The sequence below is a fragment of the Penicillium canariense genome (genome assembly GCF_028826845.1).
Source record: "Penicillium canariense strain IBT 26290 chromosome Unknown utg000008l_segment0_segment0, whole genome shotgun sequence".
Classification (NCBI taxonomy): Eukaryota; Fungi; Ascomycota; class Eurotiomycetes; order Eurotiales; family Aspergillaceae; genus Penicillium; species Penicillium canariense.
In genome coordinates, this window is record NW_026622735.1 from 753155 (window position 1) to 778050 (window position 24896).

Below are 24896 nucleotides of genomic sequence, written 5' to 3' on the forward strand. Positions count from 1 at the left end.
TGTTTGCCTTGGGTTGTGGCCGATCATCGACGGCAGATTTGTGAGCAAAGCATGCAATGCGTACAGTCGATCAGTTATAGGATAGTTGATTTCCATTTATACCAAACACAGTTGATGCAAAACCTACTTGTATGTGAAAAGATTTCACAAGATCATACTTTCGATTTGCATCCTCTTGAGAGATGGGCGTGATGGTTGCGGGTCGAATTATCGAAGATATTGTTTACCTTGCTTTGGTCAAGCTATCTCGGAATTTTCACGCATCGCCGAAGGGCCGTTGTCGCTCATTGCTCGCGAATTAGGCTTCGTCACAAACTGATGAATCGTCTGATTATTGTGAAAGTAGATGATGGTGTAAATTGCATCGACGATCGATCTACGGCGTGTCCTGACTCTATGCATGTAGGGTTCACCCCGACGACCTTGATGTTGTCCAAGAGATCAGATGAGAGACAGCCTGATGTGATATCGCGAGCATGGAAATGAATTGACCCAGTATAGCCGATCTGTAGCGACCACCTAATCCTAGGATGGGTTGGATGCACCGGTAAATTGTAGCGATGCCAGTATTGGCGTCTCGGACCATAAGTGGAGTCAAATACGGTCCATCCACACCTCCTAATTCCCCAAAATTGCAAAAAATTTATTATGCCACTGACGAAAATCTGCAACCAATGGCCGAGTGGTATTCCATCCTATGTTCGCGGCCACAAGAAACCTGTGGATGAGTTGGAACCCACTACGCGCGTCTGGAGGCACTTTGTCCGGGAAGAGTGGACTCCAGCGGCGATGGGGATCAGCAGAGATGGACCCTCATCGAGATGGGCAACTACGGATCAGAAGCTGCGTGATGTGGGGTTCCAACACTCTCTTTCTGGAAGAATGTAGGTCTCTAAAGAGCTGTAAATATGTAAAGGTTCTTACGATAGGGACATAGCTATCAATCCCGCGCGCCGGAACGATTTGCTGTTCGATCTAGCAAATGTAAGAGATATGTCAAGCCGACCTCTATACTCAGATCCCGGCCATCTTATTAGATAGAATTCTGACCTGAAGCTAGGAGGAACCCTGTCCTTCGTGCCCTCTCTGAGTCGGCATCTCCACATAGACCCCCAAGATCCAAGCACTACTGGCGAACTATCTTATCTCATTATTCTCATGGGATGGATCAATCGATGTTGTTACACATATATGCCAGGAAATTGTGACGTTGATGCCCATTAACGACAACTTGTCTACTTCCAACCTATTAGAATTCCGCGAAAGCGTTGCCCGACCTAACTTTCTCGATATGTACATGGCCCAAGATGGAACGCTGTTATCCTCTGACTCTTTCCCGAAATTGATCATTGACGACCGGACCCTCGAGTCGGGCTTACTTCTCTGAGTCCAATTCGGAAATACCGGGGTTCGGGGCGCCATTGAAGGCTATAGAGATGTGATACGAGCACACAACGGCCATTCAGAGAGTTGTTGTGCTGGTCGAAATAAATGGATTTTAGCAAAATTCCCAAGCGAATAATTCTGCTTTGAACTTTGGAGAATGAATAACGGTCGAAATATAGATAGGGCACATTGAGAGACCACCAGATAAGGTGCATCGGGTGTTTACATATCTTCATATTACCATGTCTCGCACTGTCGGGGATTCCGCTGCTTCGAATGACCTAAAGTTCTAATTACAAAAAATCATCTAAGACATGTAAGGTTGGTCCCAGTTTGCTCATGGTACTTAGTCCCGCGCGGTTGGTTCACAGCTGGGCGCACTCCATCTGCCGGGAGGCCTTGGCCCATAGTCCATATCTTGGCCATAATTTTGATTTCGTATTCTTTTTTAAAAATTTCATGTGGCAATCATATTTCATAAAGGGGTTGAGATCGAAGTCCTGTTCAACCGTAAAGGTCTGGGTCTCAACCTTCGAGAACCACTCGTTCGGCGCGCTTTTCTACGACAGGCAAAATTTCAGATAGTCGGTTTGGATCCCTCATCAAAGCCGGGATATCATCCCGAGTGTTTGCTAGGACCTGAAATCCGTCAGCGTGAACGGCCTTGAAGTAACTGGTGGTAAAGTTGTCTTACCTGTCTGACCTTCTCGTATTCACACTCCTTAGCCTGGTATTCCCGAATCACCTCACGACTCTCAAAATCCACATAGACACGGGTATCACGAAGACGGATCAGAACATTGTCAAGACGCATGAAGAACCTTGACAGGAGAAGGAGTCTTCCTGGCATCACGCGGATCTTGCAAGATAGCATGGCAATGCCATTGTCGGCCAGCTCGTCTTCATAAAGCACAACTTCGTCGAAGAACAGGATCGGGTCCGGGCGTTTCAACAATTCGATGGGAATCGGCTTCTCGGTCTCTTCAAAAGGCCGTGCATTGGGGCTGAGGGTGCCCTTGTAGTCGGTGCTGTAGGACCAGTCGAACGGCTTCACAACCTCCTTAATCCCCTCGTGCGTTTTCTCCCTTGTAAGAATATATTGTCAGATCCAAAGCCAATCGATGGTAATAAATTATCCAAAACCCCTCTTACCTGCTTTGCTGCCACTCCTTTGAATATGCGACCTGGAGCATAGACTGCCCGGTCTTGTCCACCAAGTTCAGTGCGTCGAACGCGTTAAAGCCGATCCCCCACCCCGTTTTCTCGTGTTCAATGGTAACATGATTGTCCCCGAAAATCATCTCGGGCGGCGCAATGCCCAGCTGCTTGGTCATCTCCTCGATCGGTTCGGCTTTGAGAATGGGCAGCTTCAGCGTAGCGATGCGGAAGCCCCCGAGGGAGATCCCATGAGGCTTCTTGGTCTCCGGATAGACTGACGCATGGCCCGTAGGCATGCCAGCGGGTTTGGAAGCCATGAGGACGTCAGAATTGGACCATGTCGTCATGGAGAAAGCGTTATCTGGCGAGCGATCTCGTGCTGATAGCGATCGCCCCGCGGTGCACGGAGAAAGAGGCGGGCCGAGACGTTGCTAGGGCGACGCGATGGGGATTGGCATCCAAACACCCGTTCCTCTCCTCTCTCCATCTCCATTCGACCATTCGACCAACTCGACAACTACGCCAACCGATGATGATGGTGCGAGCTTGAAGTAAATCAGCTCGTCTTAATTTCTACCGACCACTTCTCCCACACAACACCACCTTTCTTGCCTCGTTTTCTGTTTATTCTACTCACACCCGAGTCAAGCAATGGCGACCAAGACGCTGGAAGCTCGTTTCGAGCACCTGTCCGTCAAGGACGAAAAAGATGCTGGAACTGACAGGGCCTACGGGAAGCACAAGGTACTAATAAGCATCAAAAATGGAACCGGACAACAACATGCTGACTCGATCCCTGCTTAAGGGTTCCCTTTCAACGGCCGTCTCTTTATCTGGTCTTGGTGGCTCCGCTCCGATTAACAACTCCAACCGGGCGCATCTACTGAAACTGGCTCTTCAAAACACTAATGACAACAAAGTCAACTCGATGAATGTTCCCCCGTCGCCTGGCAAAGGGTCGCAGGGTACAATTGTGTCTCGCAACACCGACGAGAACGGTGATCAGCGCAGCGCCTCTCCACTCTATGACCAGCCCAAGTCACTGCACCTGGGTATGTTCGAGATTGGAAAGCCCCTTGGCAAGGGTAAGTTCGGTCGCGTCTACCTTGCCAAGGAGCGGTCCTCGGGCTTCGTCTGCGCTCTCAAGGTGCTGCACAAGTCGGAACTGCAGCAGGGTGGTGTTCAAAAGCAGGTTCGCCGTGAGATCGAGATTCAGAGCAACCTCCGTCACCCCAATGTCCTCAGACTTTACGGTCACTTCCACGATAGCAAACGCATCTTCTTGATCCTTGAGTTTGCGGGCCGTGGAGAGCTCTACAAGCACCTCCGCAAGGAGCACCGCTTCCCCGAATGGAAGGCTGCGCAGTATATCGCCCAGATGGCGGCTGCGCTGAAGTACCTGCACAAGAAGCATGTGATGCACCGTGACATCAAGCCCGAGAATATCCTCGTTGGCATTCATGGCGAGATCAAGATCAGCGACTTTGGCTGGAGTGTACACGCCCCCAACAACCGGCGCCAGACGATGTGTGGAACTCTCGACTATCTGCCCCCAGAGATGTTGAAGCCCGGCTCGCAGGACAACTACTACAGCGAGAAGGTCGATTTGTGGAGTCTTGGTGTTTTGACATATGAGTTCTTGGTCGGAGAGGCGCCTTTCGAGGATACACCGGTGATGACCCAGCGACGAATTGCCCGGGCAGATATGGCTGTGCCATCATTTGTCAGCCCAGAGGCAAAGGATTTGATCAAGAGGGTGAGATGCCCCTATTACCACCACTTACGATCAATTGCTAACTTGTTACAGCTGCTCGTTCTTGATCCAGAGAAGCGCATTCCCCTCGATGACATTCAGCGCCATCCTTGGATTGTCAAGCATTGTGTGAAAGAGGCAAAGCGCAGCTCCGGTTCTTCCAAGGACGGAAAAGCATGATGGCTTATGCATGACAGGCTGGTGTTCCGGTGTCTTTTTTCACTTCCGCCTTTGTCCCACGACATGGTATTTCAGGCATTATTCCGTATGCATTTTCGGAGTTTTCGTTTTTCTTTCGCGGAGTATAGCAGGGCAGGCATTTGCAATATGGGGACATGTGGGCTTTAAATCTTCGTTTTCATCCAGTGCCAATGCAATATGGTACATTCAAATCAATTCTATGGTACAAAACAATTGGTGTAGAGCGCGAGGGGAGTCATAGGGAGGGAGATAAAAACAGAGTGGAGATTTGGTATGGTATCATCGGTAGATTTCATCAAAGGGCCTAGTGTCTCGGAAACAGCTGTCCCACACTTCATTCACCACCTGCTGTGCGTGAGCCTCGTCTCGGCAGGTCGGACGTGCCCTCACAGACAGAACTGCCCTCCTCCGCACACATTCCTGGTGCTGCTGGGTAAGCTTCCATTGGCCTCGCCGGAAGAATTCGCGCGACCATCTACATTCGCCGCTCAGGGAGCTGGCCCGAATCTAGAAGAAGACAGGAGTCAACAAAGAATCATCCCAATATGAAGAAAATCGCCCAATTGAATGGCCATACCTCTGTGCAAGCAGCGTGTCGCAGGTTATCAGTCCAGTTGACCTTGAATCGCAAGTGGTCGTAGGCATGAACCATCTCATGAGCCATGGTGTCCTCCAAATGACCTTGATCCTTCATCTCATTGGCACACAGCAGGATTCCAAACTCGGGATCGAACCCGCCTGCTTTCCGGTTCGTGCACCGACGGCAGTAGATGTTGTGGCTGTGGAGATCGCCTCCAAGTTGCCGGATGTTATCGCTGAGGAATCGGATGACGGGGCCTGTATGGACAGAATCTTAGCTCTCTCTTTCAATCAAGTTGATGCCAACTGATATACTCACTGTACTGAAGCAGGTAATCGCGCTGGTCTTCACAACGCTTGCAATCAGCAGATTCATTGCGGATATCTCGCGCAACGCGGAACTGCTCAATGCCCTCGGAGGACATCTTGCCCGTCAAGATGCGATAGATATTGCGAAACTGGGTGAACGTGTCATCGCCAGCAACATAACCCGTTTCGGGCTTCTCATTTGAAGGTGCAGCCGCACCTGGCGTCTGAGAATCCGACATCTTGGGCTCGCAGATTCCTGGAAGCGCGCCGGGGAGACGAAGAAACTCCGCGGGCGGAGGATTCCGGCAGAAATGCCGGAGGATGTTCTGATGAAAGCGGCTGGACGAATCTTTCCCGGAAAACAAACTGCGGGGTACAGTGATCTTCTGTTCTTTTATTTCGAATTCCAGTGCGCCGGGGGAGGGCTTCTATCTTTTCTATCTTTTGGCTAAATTTTCTTTCTCAACCATGGCGGCCTCGGGCCTGACGATTGTGATCAAACTGGGTGCGGGGATATATACCTGCGGATGACTCGAGATCTGACTCAACTAACAGATTCCATGCCTTCACAGGGACGAGTTCAATTGTCGACGAGAAAACACACGAGCCGATCCTCTCAATCCTGACATTGATTGTCGAGACGGTAGCGAAATTGCGGAAAGAAGGCCATCGGGTGGTGCTGGTCTCATCAGGCGCCGTTGGCGTTGGCTTGCGAAGGATGAATGTGGACGATCGACCGACCTACCTACCCCGAATACAGGTACGATCTTGTTTCTCTGACAGGGCACTGGCTCTTGATGGAATATTATGACCAACTCGGGCGTCAATGCTGACTATGGAGTTATACAGGCACTTGCTGCCGTTGGCCAGTGTCGGCTAATGAGTCTTTGGGACAATCTGTTCTCACATCTTCGAGTTCCAGTGGCTCAGATACTTTTGACGAGAAATGACATTGCAGATGTAAGATGTGACTCTACCCATTCATCCACGACCTGCATATCTCTAATACCGACACAGAGAAGCCAATACATCAATGCCCAAAACACCTTTGAGCAATTGTTTGACATGGGCGTGATTCCGATTGTGAACGAAAACGATACCCTTGCTGTTTCTGTATGAGCTTTCCTTGCCCTTCGCTGGCTGCCAATGTCGTAAAATCTCATGCGATATTTCTAGGAAATCAAATTTGGCGACAACGATACCCTTTCAGCGATTGCTGCGGCTACCGTCAAGGCCGACTATCTATTCTTGATGACCGATGTCGACTGCCTCTATACGGCCAATCCGCGGACCAATCCAGATGCCGAGCCCATTGAGGTCGTGTCTGACATTTCAATGTTGGAGGCTGATGTCTCTTCAGCCGGCTCAGCCCTTGGAACCGGCGGCATGAGCACAAAGATCGTGGCCGCGAAGCTCGGGACGAGTGCCGGCGTGACGACCATCATCACCAAGAGCTCCAAGCCTGGAAACGTTCACGATATCGTGAAGTATCTTCAACGGCTCCAGGAAGCCCCCGAATCAAACGGCAACCAGACACTGGATATCCCGCGTCCCCCCCTTCACACCCGATTCCTCCCCTCGGATACCCCGATTCAATCCGTAACGTTCTGGCTACTCCACGGGCTTACCCCCCACGGCACTCTATATATTGACTACGGCGCGTACGACGCGCTCGTCAACCACCAGGCCAGCCTCCTCCCCGCCGGAGTAGTTGGAGTTGAAGGACATTTCGCGCAACAAGAAGCCGTTCGGCTAGTAGTTGTGGAGAAGCACCCCGAAGCCCTAAATGGAGACTTCATCCACCACGGGCAGGAACCCCGAGAAGTGGGGCGTGCGCTTGTGAACTACAGCGCCACGGAGATCGCGCTCATCAAGGGACACCGGAGCACACAGATCGGGTCCATACTCGGCTGGTCAGACAGCGAATATGTCGCATTGCGAGAGAACATCTCCTTCCACCCCGAAGAAAGCCACCCAGCGACCCCGTCCCTTACCCCCGCGCTGGAGGAATGGAAATCGCCCCAGTCACCGCCACGTTCATAACGCAGCATGAATAACATGAAAATGACACGAGGGGGGCCGTGGGAGAAATGGAGTTTATGTTCTAAATACGAAGAGATGACTATTGGGTGGATTGATAGTGACACTAAACCTGGTAGGTCAGGTTTCACGATAGAGGATGATGCAAAGAGCACGAAAAGTTTCATCACATTGTGATATGGCGGAGAAGAACTGGTTTGGACACCCAAAGAATATCAGTCTAAGAATGCCGCGCGCAGGACTCAACACTTGCGCTCAACCGTCGAGTCCTCAACCGAACCCCGAAGAACTAGATGGGTACTTGGTATATTAAATTAAGCTGTTTTCAATCCGTCCAACGCTCCAACCATTGCTGCATTCTCTTGTTCAGCGTAGGAGCGGCCGCGGGAGCAGCCTTACAATGTTAGCAGGGGTTTATCAGAAGCTGGAGTCACGCAATACATACCGTGTTCTCAATGCTCTGCGTAGTCCAGGTCAGGTACGCCGTGTCGGTGTACTGGACAGTCGGGGCCGGAAGATAGGTGGTGGCAATGGTGAAAGGGAAGGGCGGGTATTGAGGGGTGGGTGATTTGTTGGCAATGGTAGTGCCCGCTCGTTTCGGCACGGGGGCATACTTGGTCGGGCCAGTCTGCTCTCCATAGGGGATGGTGTGTGGGTCTACAGCCCAACGCTTTCGTAGCTCATTGCGGTCCAGCTCGGTTGGAATAGTCGGTGTCGGGAACTGCAGGAATGGCTCGGTCGTGTCTTCCCCGATTCCGCCGTTGAGTGCTGAGCCTTTGAAGCTTGGAGGTTGTTCAGCTGTGTCGAGCAGGTTGACGTCCCCTATAGGGATCAAGGGTAGGGGGACAGGCTGCATTGATTTGACCGCATTAAGCACGTTGATGGAGAAAGTGCCTTCCATATTGGTCAGAGTGAAGTGCGAGGTGAATCCGGACCATTGCTCCTTGGGGTCTGACGGAACCACCTTGAGGAAGCTAATTAAGATAGAGTAAGTATAGGACGATTTCTTTGGTGTTTGGCATCTCATTACTATGCATCAGGATCATTCCCACCCACGCTTGGGTCGATTCGGAAGGACACTAAGTCTCCAGGTCTGAAGGTTCCATCTGTGATCACTCGCGCCAAAGACTCCTGTCAAGAATCATATAGTCAGCCTGACAAGCTTCCGGCAAATGATATAAGTGGAAGATATGTGGCATAGTCTGCACTCACATATAAGCCCGTTGACTCGTCACCGGCACACAGGTAGAAGTCATAGGACCTTGTCTGGCCATCGAACGCCCAAACCAGACTCACTTCATCGCGGCTATCAAAAGTCAGACCGCTGATGAATTGGGCCGAGGCCGCCGCAAATAAGGAATAGAGAACGGGCCACAATCGGTCGAATCTCATGCTGAGTCTGTTCGGGAAACTGAAGAGACAGAAAGAACAGGCAGACAGAGCTGAAAGCTGGCCCAAGGGGGAGAGGACGTAAACCATCCCTTGGGCCGTGGTATGTTGGAAGTGAAGCCCTCACCACATTCCACAGTCCAGACGGGCGAATGATGTGCAGCGCTAAGATAAGAGCGGCCCGTGCTATCGGCGGGACCACTTTTCCTTCCACCGGCCGGCCGCTTTCTCCCTTCCACATCAGCCCACCATGTCAAGCCAGGCCAGTTGGAACTCCGTGACGGGCATCGCGACCCTGTTGCTGGATGGCAATCTAGTTGCCATTGCGATCGCTATCATCATCGCCTTCGGTGTCCCGGTGTTTCTGCATGTTGTCTTCTACCGCACCGCAGCATCGCCGCCGTCGAGCAACTTTCTCCTATTGGGACCTAGTGGAGCTGGCAAGACTGCTTTCACAACCTTGGTAAGCCTATTCTTCCCGCTTTTCAGATAGCTCCTCGTATTGACCGTACCCTGTAGCTCGAGGCCAAATCTTCGCCGGCCTCCAAGAAGGCGCATAGCACCCACACTTCGCAGACCTCAACTCTCATCTCCGTCAGCCTGCCCCCGACCGTCCCTACCGCATCCAACCGCTACCGATCCGTCAATGATCCTTCTTTGAAGGATGCCTCGAAGAACCCGATCAGGTACCACCTGCGGGATACCCCCGGCCATGGCAAATTGCGTGTCTCGCAAGGGATCTCCGAGCTGCAGGCCATGTCTACATCCAACGATGCTAAGACCAAGCTGCGCGGTGTAATCTTCATGGTTGACACCGCCGCCCTGGTGGACGAAGAGACCCTCCGGGATACCGCGACCTACCTGCACGACGTCCTCTTGATTCTCCAGAAACGGGCCTTGGGCAAGGGGAAGTCGTCTACGAAACGGGTCGCCGAGATCTCCGTTCTTGTGGCCGCGAACAAGCAGGACCTGTTCACGGCTCTTCCTCCAGGCTCGGTGCGGGAGAAGCTGGAGACGGAGATTGACCGCATCCGCAAGTCCAAGACCAAGGGTCTGATGGACGCCAGCATGGACAGCGCGGGGCCGGATGCTGAGGAAGATGAGATCCTGGGCGACGATGACGGCCAGGGTGTTTTTACCTTCAAGCTTCTGCAAGAAGTTGGCGTCAAGGTCGAGGTGGTTGGCGGCGCTGTGAAGGGTGACCAGCAGGAGGAGTTTGGCTCTGGCGTGCGCCGCTGGGAAGAGTGGGTTGGCATGTGCCTGTGAGGTACGAAGCCCTTTTTGCTTGACGTGAAAACTTCGCTGGCTATGACATAGCATGAAAACCTCTGTTGCTCTTGTTGAAACATTTGTGGATTTAGCATTATTTCTGGATTGCACATATATTGCCTGTACCTATAGTGTCGACAGATGTCTCTAATTGCGGCGGGCATCGCAAGATCGAGCCTTCAAATGACCAAATTCTCTACTCACAACCCGGGTCTCAGAGAGTCGCTGTCATTATCATATGCTCTGATTTCGGGGCCTCCATTATGCCAATAATAGATTTGCATGGCCAATATAGTTCATTTTACATCTCTAGTACTCGTACTTATTGCATCTGTATGATGCTGAGACAATTCGGAGAATTCGGAGGATTGCCTTTGCCAACTCCCAATAGGAAGTATTCCCGTGTGCGGGGAGCTTCATCCTCCATCTCACTGTCACTGACAGGGCTCGTCCTCCGTCTACTAGGCACTCTTCTACTGTGGTCCCCAACCCGTTTCGTTACCTCACTAGTCTCGCCCAAGCTTCCCACGCTTCTCTTCCCCTGCTGACAGTGCTATGTCGAGACTCCAATCGAAAATTTACATTTTAATGGACTCTTTCCCGGTGATAGGGTCCACAAGATCACCCTGGTAGAGTGTCAATTCCAGAACGGTTTGATGGTCCTTCTCCGCACCCACATATCCATTGCTAGTTTCACCGGCGTGATCCCAGTAGAATTGTCGCGGTAGAGCAGATCTGGACGACGCGCAATCATCAGCTCAAACTGCTCGAGGAGCTGTCGCTGAACTGCAAGGTGGACTGGAGTGTTCCCAGTGCCATGTAGGCGGGCCAGACCGGTCTTCCTCGCAAAACTTTTCTCCCGACAGTAGTCTGGCTCTTGTTAGCTTGGCCACACGACGGAGCCAATGGACACCTACAGGGTCGATTTGAGACCTATCCAGATCCGACCAGAAGATTGAAAACCCGCGATGCGACTATTTCGAAAGCCGAGTCTCCTAGGAAGGAGAGCGTCTTCTCCGATCGAACAGTATTGGTCTGCATGATATAAGCGGCCAGAGCGCGGCGAGGCAGAGACTTGCTTCAGAATTCGAAAGAAAAGAGCACAACAGCATCCTGCGTATGATGGTACGTCGTTATATATCATACCTCTCGACCGATCTAATCATCTCCTTCCTCATCACTTCTCACTCTGCCAATCGGCCCCCAGCGTCTCCGCAACCTGCGCATCAATCCAGTCCTAGAGCCATCACATTAGCATCAGCATCAGCACCAGCATCGAAAACATCCATATCTCCCATAAACCTGCACAAGAACCGAACGAAGAACATACCCATAACTCTCTCCCAAGAGCCACATCCCCCCCCAACAAACTTGGCTCACACACCTTCGCAACGGGCACGAAGTACCGCCCCCTCATACCTCCCTCGCTAACCTCGCCACTCGTAGCGAGATACACCGCCGTCGCCGCGCCCTCTTCCACACTCTGCCCAAAGACTCGAGCCAGCCAACGAACCAACCCGCCAATCCAGGGCCCCAAATACATCCCCCATACCTCCCACTGCGCCGTCACAATGTTCCCAGGGAAATAGGAATTTACAAAGACCCGGTTGGCCGGGTTGCCATCCTCATCCTCAAGAAGGCGCCGACTCAGCTCCTTCGCGAACAAAATGTTGCCCAGCTTGGAGCGGGCGTAGCGCCAGACGCCGTCGTGCAGCGCGGGCCATTTATGGGGTGGGGAGGACAACCGCTCTGGATCGAGCGTGCGACAGAGAAGGTGTAGGCTGGAGCTGGTGACGACGACGCGGGCGCCCCGGGGGGTTGTTGTGGCGGCTTTTTTGAGGTGAGGGAGGAGGAGGGTGGTTAGGGCTTGGTGGGATATGCAGTTGGTGGCGAAGACGGGGTCGATGGTATGGGGTTGCGACGCGGTGGTGGGAATGCCGAGGCCTGACCTCAATATCAATATCAATATCAATATCCATATCCATACACCATCCCGTCATACAATCGTCGAATCACAGGGCCGGAGTACATACCGGCATTGCAGATCAGAATATGGATGTACTCTGTCTTCTGCTTGATCTGCTGCGCCGCAGCCCAAACCGCCTTGATATCACCCAGATCGCACTTCACAAAGTCAACTCGAGTATCACCCTCGCCGAGAGAGATCCCTTGCCGACATCTCCATTCTTCGCGGGCAGTTGTGAATTTATCTTCGCTTCTGGCGACGACAATTACCTTGTCAATCCCGTGGAGGAGGAACTGTGCGGTGATTTCTGTTTTCCGTCCATAGCCATGGTTAGCGAGGCAGTCCCCATTGTGGAGGTGATTGGAACAGCTGGGAAAAGGTAGAGCTGTAGAGCTTGCCTTTTCCAATACCGGATTGGCCCCCCTAAAAAGTGAGGTGATAGTTTAGTAGGTCGTGGCAGATATCCTTGAAGTAATGCATTAAGCAGGTCGAGGCATACCGTGATCACCGCGACTTGCCCGTCCAGCGACGGTGTGTCCTGCAGTGAGAAATTGCGATACGTGAAAATGCCGGTCATGGTGTGGTACTCTGAATACTGAATATCGGGGGGTGGGTAAAGTTATTCAAACTGAGGTGAGAGGATCGAGCGTGATCACAAAGAGCAGATAGAGAGAGACGTCATTCGCGCGTGAAGTGCGGAGGCAACAGACACTCGAATCCTCCAACCCCCTCCAACTCGACATCGACGGTGTACACTACAAGCAAACACAACAGCACAGTCGAAATCTCGCCCACGTGTTTAGAGTCGACGAGAATCTATATCTATATTATGTAGCGATGTACGCGCTTTTCCACGCACGCTCTATCCAAATTCCTTTTCCCAAATGTTGAGTGTTGAGTGGAAGTGTTGAAACCGACCGGGGGCCACTCAGCCCTACGAAACGCCCGTCCCAAACAGAAGACAGCAAAACAGAAAAGAAAAAGGCCAGAAAACAAATCCAAGAGTCCAGGGATGTTGAAACTCCATCCAAGAGGCGCACGGCATGTTTCCCCCCCGGCATGCCGGTGCATTAGGCAAACGCAGTAGTCATCAAATCATCTAAGCCTCAGCACCATTCACCTTGCCATGATGTAGCATCCAGGTGAGCAGATCGACCTTCGTGGCGATAGCAAGCGGCTTCAGGGCGCCGCTCTCGTCCTTCTCAGTAACCACGGCCGCACTGTTCCATTCGAAGAAGCGGTTCAGCACGCTGAGAGGCGTGTCCATGGTGATCTCCATGAACTGGCGGCGGGCACCGGCGCTGGGGGACCGGCCCAGGGCACGCGCGTCGGTGACGACCTCGTTGATCTTCGAGAAATCGAACATGACCTCGGAGACAGGGGTCTTGCCCGTGGCCCGGCCGTGAGTCAGGCGGCTGAGGACGTTGCCCAGGGTAATCAAGCCGACGAGTTTCCGACCGGACGGGGCGAGGACGGGCAGCTGGTCGAAGCCCCTGTCACGCATAATCTCGATGGCGGCTTCGCAGGCGAAGGTGGAGGTCACGGTGGTGATGGGCTTCAGGCGGAGCGCGCTGACCTTGGCGCCAGCCAGGGGATCTGCTGTAACGGGGGCGGCTGGATCTGCGCAGGCTCGGCGGGGAGTGTGGCGAGGAGGTCGTTGGCAGCGAGCCAGTCATCATCGGCGAACTGCCCCCAAATCAGTATGTAGCACAGGACGATCTCAGCACTTTAGGATCTTCTTACCTTGGACAGGTAGCTCCGAATGCTATCCGGGAGAACGACCACGACGACGTCGTCCTGGGCGAATTTGCGCTCCTCGTTCGCCTGCACCAGTGCAGCAATGGCACTGCCACTGCTGCCGCCCACAAGCAGACCTTCTTCGGCGATCAAACGACGAGAGTACTGGAAAGACTCCTTATCGGCCGTCTTGTACCAGCGATCGACAATCTTTTGGTCCAGCACGTCCGGAATGAAGTCATACCCAATACCCTCGACCTTATAAGGCTCATTGGCATGGGCGTCGTTGAGGGACGCCGGCAGGGCCAGAATAGAGCCCTGCGGGTCCGCCGCGATGACGTCCACGCTGGGGTTGTGCTTCTTGAGGCCGCGGGCGATACCCGTGATGGTACCACCAGTACCGGCGCCGGCCACAACGGCGCTGACCTTGCCCTCGGTCTGGGCCCAGATCTCCTCGGCGGTGCCAAACTCGTGGGCGTTGGGGTTGTTCACGTTGCCATACTGGTCCAGGATGTGGGCGTTGGGCAATTCCTTCTGCAGGCGCCGGGCGACACCGATGTGGGACTCTGGAGAGTCATAGGCGGCCTCGTTGGGGGTGCGGATGATGGTTGCGTTCAGAGCGCGGAGAACGGCAACCTTCTCCGCCGACATTTTCTCGGGGAGGGTGATGATGGTCTTGTAGCCTGTGTCGCGGAACGAGCCCGAACGGATTAGCACGACTGCAAAAGCGGACTCCATTTGGTCGCACTGCACTGGAACGAAGTGAACTCACCCTTGACAGCACCCACCAGCGCCAGACCAATACCACTGGGGACGAGCGTTAGCAAGGGGATCTCCAACTCCCACGATGCCACACAGGGCGAGAAACGAACGTGTTGCCGCTGGTCGGCTCAATCAAGGTATCGCCAGGCTTGATACGACCCTCGCGCTCGGCCTCCTCGATCATGCGCAGGGCAATGCGATCCTTGACACTGCCACCGGCATTGAAGTACTCCAGCTTCGCGTAGACGGTGGCATCGATTCCCAAGCTGCGGGGCAGGCGGTTCAGGCGGACCAAAGGGGTGTTGCCGATGTGCTGGGTAATGGTGTCCAGCGCCACCGGCGGGATAGCAGGTTTGGTGGTGGAAGCCATGGATGCGAGAAGGGCACCCAATTGTCAAGATTTGGAGGAGTGTGAGGTGAAGATGAGTTTCTTGCGGCAAAATTTCGCCATCGCCTGATCGGATTTTCAAGGCTTATCGAGCCCCGCCCGACGGTAACCGTCCCGGTGGACTGTCGGGTGGATCTCGAACGGCCCGGTCTTGCTGCTTGACAAATGCTAATGGGAAAAATGGTGGTTTTGTTTTGTTTTTTTTTACTTTTGGCTTGGCGTGGAGGAGTTCCAATTCTTACCAAAGCTTAGACTGCAGGTCAATTGCCGTATTTTACGTGGCCGCTTCGAATGTCAATCCCCCGACCTTCGTCTCCGTCGTTCACACTCTCCCCTCTAGTGATAATTGGCGTCAAGAGTCAATCAATCTTGGAATGGAATGACTGGAATATCCAGATACTCAATTTATTGAAAATTGGGCATGGTCGTTCCCAAGCCACGATACTGTGCTACACCTGCAACCACAAATCGGCGTGCGAATGATGGACACCTCCAACGGCAGGCGGGCACTAAACCCAGCAACAGTTGGAGAGAACTATTGCCCACCCAATAAACACCAGGAACTTTGTACACGTTCTGTTCTTTTCCTTCGTATTTCCCCCTCTCTTCGCTCCTGCTTAGAACGTCTCGCCCCACATCGATCTAGCGCAGTCCACGATATGGCCGGCCACATCGGACCGGGGACATGCCGGAGCCACTGCCAGGTTCAGGACAATATCGTGGGTGCTCAGACAGGATTCATAACTAATTATCAGATCCATTGATTACGTATGTCTGACCCCCGATGTCAGCCATTACTACAGAGTAATTGTGGTGGAAGTCAACTACGGCAAGATTTAAGCTGTGCCCGCTCGTGCAGAAAGCTCCACTTGCCACACCCATGGGTCGCGCTGGAGCTCCTTTTGCTGGCACCTCCTAGAGCTCCGAGGGTACACTTCTCGTCTCCTTCTTCTGCTCCATCCGGTCTTTCTTCACGACATCGATCCAGACCGATCACTGCCTCGAACTCGCGCGCCCCTGCTCCCGTCCATTCGCCAGCATGGACGAGCCCTTCGGCCGAAGAGCCGGGATCGGCGGAGATGCCTTTCTACAGAAGCCAAGGGTGTGGCTGTGCATGGCCGTGCCACATTCTGATTCCTCACAGTCGGGAGGTGTTTCATCCCTGAAAAATATGGGACCTGGCATGAAGTGACAAGCCCCGAGAGAGAATGGTCTTCAATGCTAGTCGTGTGCCCGAGCCTGCGGTCGACGTGGGAGGCTGGGCATACAGCAACCACCAAGCCCAACCACTGGGGAGCACTGGACAAAGGAGGATCACAGCAACCTCGGACAGGACTTGGCAGGATGCCAAGACCTCCTGGCTCGCTCAGCTCCATCAGCTGCGTTTCTGCTGCGACTGATTGGCAGGAAAGGCTGGCCAGCGCAGCAGTGTGGAGGTGGGTTTTTGATTTGCTCTCCTGTCGCGTGTTATAGTCCAGACGGAGTCACTGTTGCCGAATTGCTTTTTTTTTCTACCGCCCAACCTTGACTTCCAAACCCACCCCCTCTCCTCGGGTCTGCGACAGCCCTCGTGCATCTTCGCTCTGATTCTCGACCGCTGCCAAGCATCGACAAGCATCGACAAGCATCGACAAGCATCGACAAGCATCGACCTCGCGTGAATCTCGTTCTCCTTTGTTGATCGAATCCTCACCCCCTTCAGCTTCCAGCGCAGAGAATGGGCTCCATCAGGTCGTCCGCCTCGCAGACGGCCGCAGCGTCGAGCGGTGATGGCCTGCAACCATCTAAGTCCCAGGAGAAGGGGATCCTGAACAATTCCACTTCCAACTCCAACCCCATCTTGCCGACCATGCACCAGCATCATTCGACCCGCTATGTGCTGGGGCTTTTCCGCGTGAACAGTGCCGGCGAGAGTGGGCGGACGGGCGTCCACCCGCTCCACTTCCTCAAGGTGTGCTTCAAGAGCATCTGCACAGCGTCGATGATCGTGAATATCCTGTGGCCGTTTGTCCCAGCTGCAATTGTCATACATTTCGCCCGCCCGGACCTGCACGTGTGGATTTTCGCGCTCAACTACATTGCCATGGTGCCCTCGGCGAACCTGCTCGGCTTTGCGGGTGGAGAGTTGGCGAAGAAGCTGCCCAAGGTACTGGGAGTCTTGGTGGAGACGGCTCTGAGTGCGGTGGTGGAAATTGTGCTCTTCATGGTCCTGCTGCATAATGACCATGGAGGGCACCTGATCCCCGTCATTCAAGCCGCCATTCTCGGCTCGATTTTGGCGAACCTGCTCCTGTGTTTGGGTACGTGTTTCTTTGTCGGCGGCCTGCGACGGTCCGAGCAGGTATTCCATGAGGCAGTCAGCGAAGTTGGAACGGGATTGTTGCTGGTCGCTGGCTTTGGTCTGCTGATTCCGAGCGCGTTCTACTCTGCCTTGAAGGGATCTGTCAATGAAGAGTTCACATTGGCCATGTTGGACGAGTATGCGCTGAAGATCAGCCGGGCGACGGCCGTTATCCTCTTGGTCGCCTTCTTGACGTAAGTGCCTGGACGTAATATGCATATATCTGGAGTCGCAAGTGACTAACCCATACCATAGATACCTGATCTTCAACCTCCACAGCCACAACTCCATCTTCGATGAGATTTTGGAAAAGGACGAGGCACAGGATGAGGACCGGCACGAAGAGCTACGACGAGCAAAGCTCACCTTTGTAGAGTGTCTGGTGGCCATTGTCATCTCATTAGCCTGCGTCTGTATGTCCGCCGTTTTTCTCGTGCAAGAAATCGAGTACATCGTGGACCTCGGCGTCTCCGACAACTTCATGGGCCTGATCCTCGTTCCTCTCGTCGAGAAGGCTGCAGAGCACTTGACCGCGGTGGACGAGGCGTGGGACAACCAGATCAATTTTGCACTCTTCCACTGCCTGGGTCCTTCCATCCAGACTGCTCTGCTCAACGCCCCGCTGGCCGTGCTCGTGGGCTGGGGCCTGGATAAGGAGATGAGTCTCAACTTTGAGATTTTCATGGTCGTTCTGCTGGTGCTGTCCATCTTGGTCGTTGGAAACTTCTTGCGTGATGGCAAGTCGAATTACTTAGAGGGCACTTTGTGTGTCCTCGTCTACTTCATTATCGCCGTCACCTCTTGGTACTACCCTAAAGTCGACGTGGCTTCGACTAACCAGGCCTGATAATTGGCTCAGCCGGCTGGTTATAAAACTGCATTGCTTGCTCTATAGCCCATTGCATTTCTGTTCATAATAACTTAACTTATCTAATTTTATCTTTGGTAATTAACTTACATGCTTCTCAATGTGACCTCGTATTCTTTGTATGTAGCCCAAAAGGGCAAACTGTATACCATCACGTGATGGGTAATACACCGCAACGTTGGACTCTGCGGAGCGAAACCTTGGGAACCCCTGGGGTAATGAAAGACCGAGTAACTCCACAGGAGACGCCTTACTTCCGCGCACCCTTGCATCTAGACTGCGTCGGGTTGGCCAGAGCTTGCTTCTTTCCATCTGGTTGACGAGCCCGCGCAATTGCCGAGCTCCGGTTTGCCGCTTTCAACGCGCCCACCCCGCGGGCCACAAGCCATTCTCCCGCGATGAGGACGAACGGCACTCTAACAGATACTATCCTCACAACGCTGAAGGAGCGAAGTCTCCTAGCCAAGCGAGATGTGATCGAGTCCGCTTTGGAAGATCCGGGCATGGGCCAGAAGAACCAAGAATGGGTGTTGAAGCACTTGCAACCCGACACCCTGCTCTCGCGGGAGGAACTGACCTTGTATGCCCCCCACGAGTAAGATGCCTAAGGACCATTCTCTCTAACATCATATTTCAGGTATAACAAGCTCGAGAGCTCTGGCGCCCTCCAACCTCTCCTCCGCGATACCGAACTCAGCGCGACGCGACCGTTTCTCGAAGACGACATTCGATCAGCGATAGAATCCCTCGAAGCATCGACCGTCACAATTCAGAGACAAACAGAGACATTGTCACTGCAGTGTGAGACTCTCAAGAGACAAATGCGCCAGCAAGACAGCTGGGAACAGGACCGAAGCCGGGATATCGCACGTCTGCGGAAGAAACATGAAGGAGGGAGACAGAGCACGAACTTCGCTGTGAGCATACTGCCCAGGGTTAAGCTTGGAAAAGAAAACACCCTGCTAACATACTGCAGGCCAATGATCTGGCGGATGAGCTGGAGGCTTGCTTCCGAAGCGCGACAGACAAGGCAGGGGCTGAGAACAAGCAGATTCTCGCATCGCTATCTACTCGCTTAAAGCAAGACGACAAGATCCTCGCCGGGTTGGAGACGCTCATCTCCGACATCAAGTCAAATAGCAACGACGCGGCTACGGTCAAGCGAACAAGTCAGCTCGGCGCCATGCTAGCAGACTACAACGCGGAAGAGATTCACTATCGTCTTGACCGGTTATATCTCGAAACCATTCTGTCTGGGCCATCGACGTCTTGTCAAAACGTCACGGAAGGCGAGACCATCACAGCTTTGGAGGAAGAACTGGAGTCTCTCTACCCCGAAATTGAAATCTTAGCAGAGATGTCCACAAAGCAACAATTCCACGAGCCTATCCTTCGTGAAATTCACCACCAACACAGCCAGCTTCGGGCTGCATCCGAGGAAAAGCTGGCACATGTGAGCTCCCTCCTCCACAATTCTGACCTGCACCGTACTAACATATAGTAGGCCCTAGACGTCCTTGTCGACATGACTCAGTCCAAAAAGGCCCTGACCAAGCAGCTCGGCGAACGGGAATCCTCATGTGAACTCCTGGAACAACTAGCCTCACTCTATCAGGCCGAAGCAGGCTCCCAGTCCATGTCTCAGTCATCGTCCCGACGAGAGTCTCTGCGGCGGCGCTCCATGCCGCCGGGTATGCTCCTCGGGGTGGCCCCGCGCGGCCCCGCCCCGGTTCCCCAACAACGTGCACTGGAGAGCCTCCTACGGCGCATTGGTGTGTCGCCCGAGTCGGTGATTCGGCCCCAGGTAGCGGATGGCGGTGCCCGCGAGCTGCACGAGAAGCGGATACACCTATCCGAGATGCTCCGGGGTCTGGGAGCAGCGGTCGACTCGCCACTGGTAACTCAATTAGCCCCATCGGACAGCGCCCTGCAACTTCTGGCGTCTGCATTGCACGCGAATTCGCACTTTGAAACGTCACTGCGAGATCCTAGCCAGGAAACGGCGCTGTCGGGCTTGGAGTCTGAGCTCGCCTCGCTCCAGAGGGGTGTGCAAGGGCTCAACCTGGACGTCCTGCACCAGCGGGACAAGACGCAGGACCGCTTCCTCGAGCGATGGGGCTAGGATGAGGGTTCGAGCACAGAGACGGGGGGTGCTGCCTAGTAAACAGATACCCATGGACGCCCCATTGATCACCATATCCAGGATTTTGTCCGCCATGCAGCGGCATGCATCTCTACTCAAGCCACCGGAATCATTTTCGTAGCTTCTCATCCTGTAATTGTCGGCGGCGCGAAGAAAACTGCAATTAGCAGTATCCCGCTGTGCGTCTGATTCGACGCCCAGTGTGGCTGAAGCCGAAGACATGCGCCACAGCTGTGCTCATTAAGCGGCACAACATCACTATGGCATTGATCCCACAGGATTGTCGCGAAACAAAGTCCCGCCAGGATGGGCCCGTTAATCCACCTATTGCGCATGATGTCAGTGCCCGCGTGAATCGATTTGAATTCCTCATCCATTTGGGTACCGAAGAGCCTCCATCCTCATCACGGCCATTAGCGCCGGATGCGAGGCGGTCGCTCCCGCGCAAGGCTGATTGGGGAGGGAGAGGAAGATATCAAGATCCCGACGTCAACACAACCATACACATGTCCACCCAAGCAACGAGGAATCTGCTATGATAACAAGGTGGGGTCATCATAAACTATCATATTATCATAGCGCTGGCCATTCTAATGGATGATCCAGCTCACCGCGCGGGCCCGTCAGCTGTGTGGCCCCTGCTGACTTCGACTGCGCCCCTGTGACCACAGGGTATCAGCCACGCCGAAGTATGAAGAAAATGAACACAGTCGATACCAGACCAGACTGTTGCCTTACTTCGCACCCTTAGCAGACCCAGTATGGACTCGGAAGGAGAACATACAAAATGGCGCGGCATCGCCAGAATCATCGTTCTTTGTCGGGCACAAAGGCCTTGCAGCAAACAGCCCCATCGAACTCCGACTGACTCTTCTATGCAAACCCATCCTCGAAATTGCGGGTGTTGCTAAATTGGAATAATCAATACTAAACCTAAATCCGGAAACAATGACCGGTTCCTGATCGTGCGTCTGCACAAAGGCTCCATCACCTGCAGCAAGCCTATGACTGTCCCTACGCTTGGACGTCCTCTCTCCTTGTCTACGATCTATTCTTCTCTACACTTGGAATTGAATTCGTTCAGACTTCTACCACTCGAAACACTCCTCGATCGATCATGCCTTTGTCTCTGCCCGGCTCTCTTGTCTCGGGAATCTCTGGGTCGGTCGATGCATTACTCCTCCCAACCTTGCTAAGAATCTATATATCGCCCTCGCCCTGTGTTCCGGCTCCACACGCGCCGCAGATATACCCCCAATACCACACAAGAACAGCCCACGACTACAAGGACGCGGTATGCGAGACGAGTGCTCCAGTGAATACGGCTATTACTACGAGAACGGTGCGCCCGGCGTGCAAAATCGCCATCGGCTCCGCCGGCCTGTGTATATGTATCCCCTTCGACGGCGGCGGTATATATACTCTCCAGACGGCAGTTACAGCGGCTGGGAACCAGAAGGCCCGGATCGACTTGCCTCCCGTGGGTCTCGTACTCGGCTCTTCCCTTCTCCGTCCAGCACAAGACCCAGAGCCAAAATCGTGGAAATGGGTCGGCCCCGGCGGTGGTGGCGCTCGCTGTTCAGCCTAGAGCACTTCGATATGTTACAGCGCATGAAGAGGGAGAAGTGGACGCGCCGTGGGTGGGAGGATCGACCGAGACCGTCTCGAGCCCGGGACGCCCGTCAATCCTACTCTGGGTTCCGGTACGAGCGTGGGCCCAGATGGGACGGTCCGACGATATATCCACCTCGACCGCCGCCTCCACCGTCCCGTCCGCGCGCGCCTCCCCAGCATGCAAGCTCTCGCTTGCGGGATTCAGATTTGTCGCGGACAAGAGACGCTCCATCTGATTTCCCAGAGCCACGGAGGAGCCCTCACTCGTACGAGCTCCCCCGGCGAGATTCAGGCAGACCGCAACAGCAAGAGCCACTATATCCCCGGCCGAGACCCCGACCTCGACCAACTCGGCCACCCAGCCCAGTCAATGAACGCGAACCGCCTCGGCGGGGCCGATACACATCGCCAGCCCCGATTACAAGACCAAGCCCAAGCCCAAGCTCAATGCCCAGTCTTCGGGTAGGGCGACCCGAGTCTGGCCCAAATCATCTCCAACGGCAAAGCCGGCCCTATTCGATGTCTAACGTCCACTCCGAGCGTCCCTTTGATGCAACACCACTCGCACCGCATGACCCCCACGAACGTATGATTAGAAATCGGTCTCGCTCGCCAGAGACAGAGCGCCCGGCGCGGCGGTCTACAAAAGTGCGCTTTCGAGAGGGCCACGAGGAAATTGGAGGCCCCGTTGAACCTGGTCTCCGCCCTGGTCTCGCACCCCTCCCAGGCGAGCTACCCACCCAGGGCGGACGCTTATCCGTACAAAATCATCGAGCGGCGGCCTGGTTTTGTGCAAGCTGGTGCTGAGCGGCGATCACGACCGGACCGCGTGGACTATGTTTATCGGGAACCGAGGCGCGTGCAGGCAAACACCAACAGTGCCCGCTGGGTGGGGCCGAGGTTGCGGTATTCAGGGCGGTATTTGTGACTTGACTGAAGTTCCTTTCTATTGTTGCTGATGATTGATGATCTATATACTTTTCCGCATGTGTTTTCTTCTGCCGACTTTGAGCGATGGCCAGGGACACATAAAATGGATTTATGTATGGCTTGGTGTTAACGGATAGATACCTGGCTTCCGTGGAGTATCTGGCTTCTAGATTATTTCTCTGCTTACGCTTTGGGTGATCATCAGAATTGGAACTTGATTGCTTTTTCTAGCTTTTGTTCTATAATCTGTACGGTTCTCATAGTGAAGAGCGATACCGCCGGTTGAAATATATATTTATTTTTGCACCTCTAGAGTTTAGGAATTTAATAGAAATAAAAGATGTACCTCAAGGTCTCTATCTAAAATGTAGAGGTTGTGGCAGGCATTACAAATCCATTCAAGTATTTCTTTTACTTGAATCTGTCATGACTGCATGATAACTAATTGTTCGGATCTGCTGAAATCCAGATCAAGTAAAAAAATGCCACAGTGGGGTAGTTGATGCCCCAATGCAGTAAGAGGCGGGTCGACGAAATGAACACCTTATCTTTCGCCTCTCGTCCAGGTTGCCCCCTAGTTTTTCCCCCTCCACCTGCACTCTCTAGTGCGCCAGCCCATGAACTTGCTGGGCTTCTTGCCAAAAAAGATCTCACTCTGGTCTCCCGACTGTGTCGTGGGTGATTGGACCACAGTGAGTCCGCAGTGCTGTGAGTGATTGTGCCGCGGTGGCTTTTTGGACATGGGACGTTAACAATCAGGCAGCCAGGTCCCCTAGGTCCCACAGTTCTCGATCGTCTTCCCAGTGAACCACTTCATCATTGCGGAGCCCGCCCCAACTTCTTATTGCGAGTCGCAAGTCGCTTTGCGCATCGAAATCCGCGCCTCCTCCCTTCCTTTTCCTGCGCTCCGTTTTGACGTCCGATCACCGCGAATGCCTAGAGCCTTTGCGCAGCCACACAATCTGTCATAAAATGAGATATCCATCCGAGGAGCCACCGTCAACCTGCAGGTCCAGGTGTGCTCATCCTTACTCGCCAGCCGCGGTAGCGGCCTATTCCCGCGCCGGGCAGTAATTTCCCAGGCAGCATGGCCGCTGTCATGACACAAACCCAGTGCGCCGCTTCAGACGGCGCGAGATCCCCGGGGTCACTGCTGAAGCTGGGCTCACCACCTGGCGACGTCGATTCGATCGGATCACCAGCGCTGCAAAATGGTGCCGCCGGGGTCTTTGACATCGCACCCGAGACAGCGCTACTCCTGCTCTGCAACAATATCGAAAAACTGGTTGCGCATTTCGCGAAAGTGCCTGCTTCCTCTCACCCCAACTCTAATGGCTCTACCCCGATGGAATCTCAGACCCCGACGGAAGAAGAACCGCCGATACGGAGCGTGGGACTGCACTGCGGAGATGCAGAGGATGCAGGCGGCGACCGCAGCAAAGAAGATACATTTCAGCTCAGGGTACTGTCTCGGAAATTCCTCTCGAAGAAGATTCCCCCGATTGCGCTGAAGGATTACCTGCAGCGCCTACACCAATACTGCCCCATGTCCACCGCCGTGCTTCTCGCTGCGAGCGTCTACATAACTAGGATGGCCCTGGTGGAGAAAGTCGTCCGCCCGACGCCGAAGAATATCCACCGGCTTGTGCTTGCGGGTGTTCTGGTGGCAACCAAGGCTCTAGAAGACCTCAGCTTTTCGCACAATCGCGTTTCTAAAGTCGGCGGGGTATCTGAGCAGGAGCTCTCCAAGCTCGAGATAAGCTTCTGCTTCTTGGCGGATTTTGACCTGCGCGTGGATGCGCAGATGTTGATGGATGAAGCGACGATGCACTGCACGGGGAATTTACAGCTATCTGAACCCTTGGAGGACAAGAGTGGTTGATCAACGCTCCTCATCTTGAATGCTTGTCTCCCATATGTACCAGCACTTGTAAATACTAGATCGCGACCAAATATCAAGACTGAATGCTTCTAGAAAGGCCGAAATGCGGCTGCCTATGCGGCTGAGTAATCCACAATTGTGCGAGTTCGTACCCCGAACGTAGTCATGCAAATCCGCAGGT

At 53.7% G+C, this 24896-nt stretch overlaps 13 protein-coding genes across 13 annotated transcripts; 8 read left to right on the top strand and 5 right to left on the bottom strand.

Annotated features, from left to right (window-relative positions):
* Window positions 1-648: 648 nt before the first annotated feature.
* On the top strand, window positions 649-1387 carry N7482_010247 (uncharacterized protein; the record flags this gene model as incomplete). Its single annotated transcript, XM_056692371.1, has 3 exons — window positions 649-884; window positions 930-984; window positions 1109-1387. The coding sequence occupies 3 exons, from the start codon at window positions 649-651 to the stop codon at window positions 1385-1387; spliced, it is 570 nt and encodes a 189-aa protein (XP_056538328.1).
* A 524-nt stretch (window positions 1388-1911) lies between these two features.
* N7482_010248 (TIP41 family protein) lies at window positions 1912-2891 on the bottom strand (the record flags this gene model as incomplete). Its single annotated transcript, XM_056692372.1, has 3 exons — window positions 1912-2025; window positions 2081-2471; window positions 2539-2891. The coding sequence occupies 3 exons, from the start codon at window positions 2889-2891 to the stop codon at window positions 1912-1914; spliced, it is 858 nt and encodes a 285-aa protein (XP_056538329.1).
* Window positions 2892-3195: 304 nt separating this feature from the next.
* Window positions 3196-4477, top strand: N7482_010249 (aurora family serine/threonine-protein kinase; the record flags this gene model as incomplete). The annotated part of the gene is made up of 3 exons (XM_056692373.1): window positions 3196-3288; window positions 3350-4300; window positions 4352-4477. The coding sequence occupies 3 exons, from the start codon at window positions 3196-3198 to the stop codon at window positions 4475-4477; spliced, it is 1170 nt and encodes a 389-aa protein (XP_056538330.1).
* A 300-nt stretch (window positions 4478-4777) lies between these two features.
* On the bottom strand, window positions 4778-5625 carry N7482_010250 (mitochondrial inner membrane protease ATP23; the record flags this gene model as incomplete). The annotated part of the gene is made up of 3 exons (XM_056692374.1): window positions 4778-5005; window positions 5076-5335; window positions 5397-5625. The coding sequence occupies 3 exons, from the start codon at window positions 5623-5625 to the stop codon at window positions 4778-4780; spliced, it is 717 nt and encodes a 238-aa protein (XP_056538331.1).
* Window positions 5626-5854: 229 nt separating this feature from the next.
* On the top strand, window positions 5855-7429 carry N7482_010251 (glutamate 5-kinase; the record flags this gene model as incomplete). The annotated part of the gene is made up of 5 exons (XM_056692375.1): window positions 5855-5891; window positions 5959-6146; window positions 6236-6346; window positions 6404-6499; window positions 6563-7429. 5 exons carry the CDS (start codon window positions 5855-5857, stop codon window positions 7427-7429), a joined length of 1299 nt encoding a protein of 432 aa, XP_056538332.1.
* Window positions 7430-7751: 322 nt separating this feature from the next.
* On the bottom strand, window positions 7752-8818 carry N7482_010252 (putative beta-1,6-glucan biosynthesis protein (Knh1); the record flags this gene model as incomplete). The annotated part of the gene is made up of 4 exons (XM_056692376.1): window positions 7752-7820; window positions 7872-8400; window positions 8457-8557; window positions 8639-8818. 4 exons carry the CDS (start codon window positions 8816-8818, stop codon window positions 7752-7754), a joined length of 879 nt encoding a protein of 292 aa, XP_056538333.1.
* Window positions 8819-9065: 247 nt separating this feature from the next.
* On the top strand, window positions 9066-10081 carry N7482_010253 (signal recognition particle receptor subunit beta; the record flags this gene model as incomplete). Its single annotated transcript, XM_056692377.1, has 2 exons — window positions 9066-9278; window positions 9335-10081. 2 exons carry the CDS (start codon window positions 9066-9068, stop codon window positions 10079-10081), a joined length of 960 nt encoding a protein of 319 aa, XP_056538334.1.
* A 1180-nt stretch (window positions 10082-11261) lies between these two features.
* Window positions 11262-12627, bottom strand: N7482_010254 (putative short chain dehydrogenase/reductase; the record flags this gene model as incomplete). Its single annotated transcript, XM_056692378.1, has 4 exons — window positions 11262-11321; window positions 11469-12028; window positions 12118-12319; window positions 12550-12627. The coding sequence occupies 4 exons, from the start codon at window positions 12625-12627 to the stop codon at window positions 11262-11264; spliced, it is 900 nt and encodes a 299-aa protein (XP_056538335.1).
* A 522-nt stretch (window positions 12628-13149) lies between these two features.
* N7482_010255 (cystathionine beta-synthase CYS4) lies at window positions 13150-14919 on the bottom strand (the record flags this gene model as incomplete). The annotated part of the gene is made up of 5 exons (XM_056692379.1): window positions 13150-13543; window positions 13627-13736; window positions 13794-14506; window positions 14560-14594; window positions 14660-14919. The coding sequence occupies 5 exons, from the start codon at window positions 14917-14919 to the stop codon at window positions 13150-13152; spliced, it is 1512 nt and encodes a 503-aa protein (XP_056538336.1).
* Window positions 14920-16654: 1735 nt separating this feature from the next.
* N7482_010256 (hydrogen/calcium exchanger domain-containing protein) lies at window positions 16655-18125 on the top strand (the record flags this gene model as incomplete). The annotated part of the gene is made up of 2 exons (XM_056692380.1): window positions 16655-17472; window positions 17534-18125. 2 exons carry the CDS (start codon window positions 16655-16657, stop codon window positions 18123-18125), a joined length of 1410 nt encoding a protein of 469 aa, XP_056538337.1.
* A 419-nt stretch (window positions 18126-18544) lies between these two features.
* Window positions 18545-20268, top strand: N7482_010257 (uncharacterized protein; the record flags this gene model as incomplete). Its single annotated transcript, XM_056692381.1, has 4 exons — window positions 18545-18726; window positions 18784-19063; window positions 19123-19599; window positions 19651-20268. The coding sequence occupies 4 exons, from the start codon at window positions 18545-18547 to the stop codon at window positions 20266-20268; spliced, it is 1557 nt and encodes a 518-aa protein (XP_056538338.1).
* Window positions 20269-21406: 1138 nt separating this feature from the next.
* N7482_010258 (uncharacterized protein) lies at window positions 21407-22139 on the top strand (the record flags this gene model as incomplete). Its single annotated transcript, XM_056692382.1, has 2 exons — window positions 21407-21851; window positions 21898-22139. 2 exons carry the CDS (start codon window positions 21407-21409, stop codon window positions 22137-22139), a joined length of 687 nt encoding a protein of 228 aa, XP_056538339.1.
* A 1781-nt stretch (window positions 22140-23920) lies between these two features.
* Window positions 23921-24715, top strand: N7482_010259 (putative cyclin-dependent protein kinase complex component; the record flags this gene model as incomplete). The annotated part of the gene is made up of 1 exon (XM_056692383.1): window positions 23921-24715. The coding sequence occupies one exon, from the start codon at window positions 23921-23923 to the stop codon at window positions 24713-24715; it is 795 nt and encodes a 264-aa protein (XP_056538340.1).
* Window positions 24716-24896: the final 181 nt, after the last annotated feature.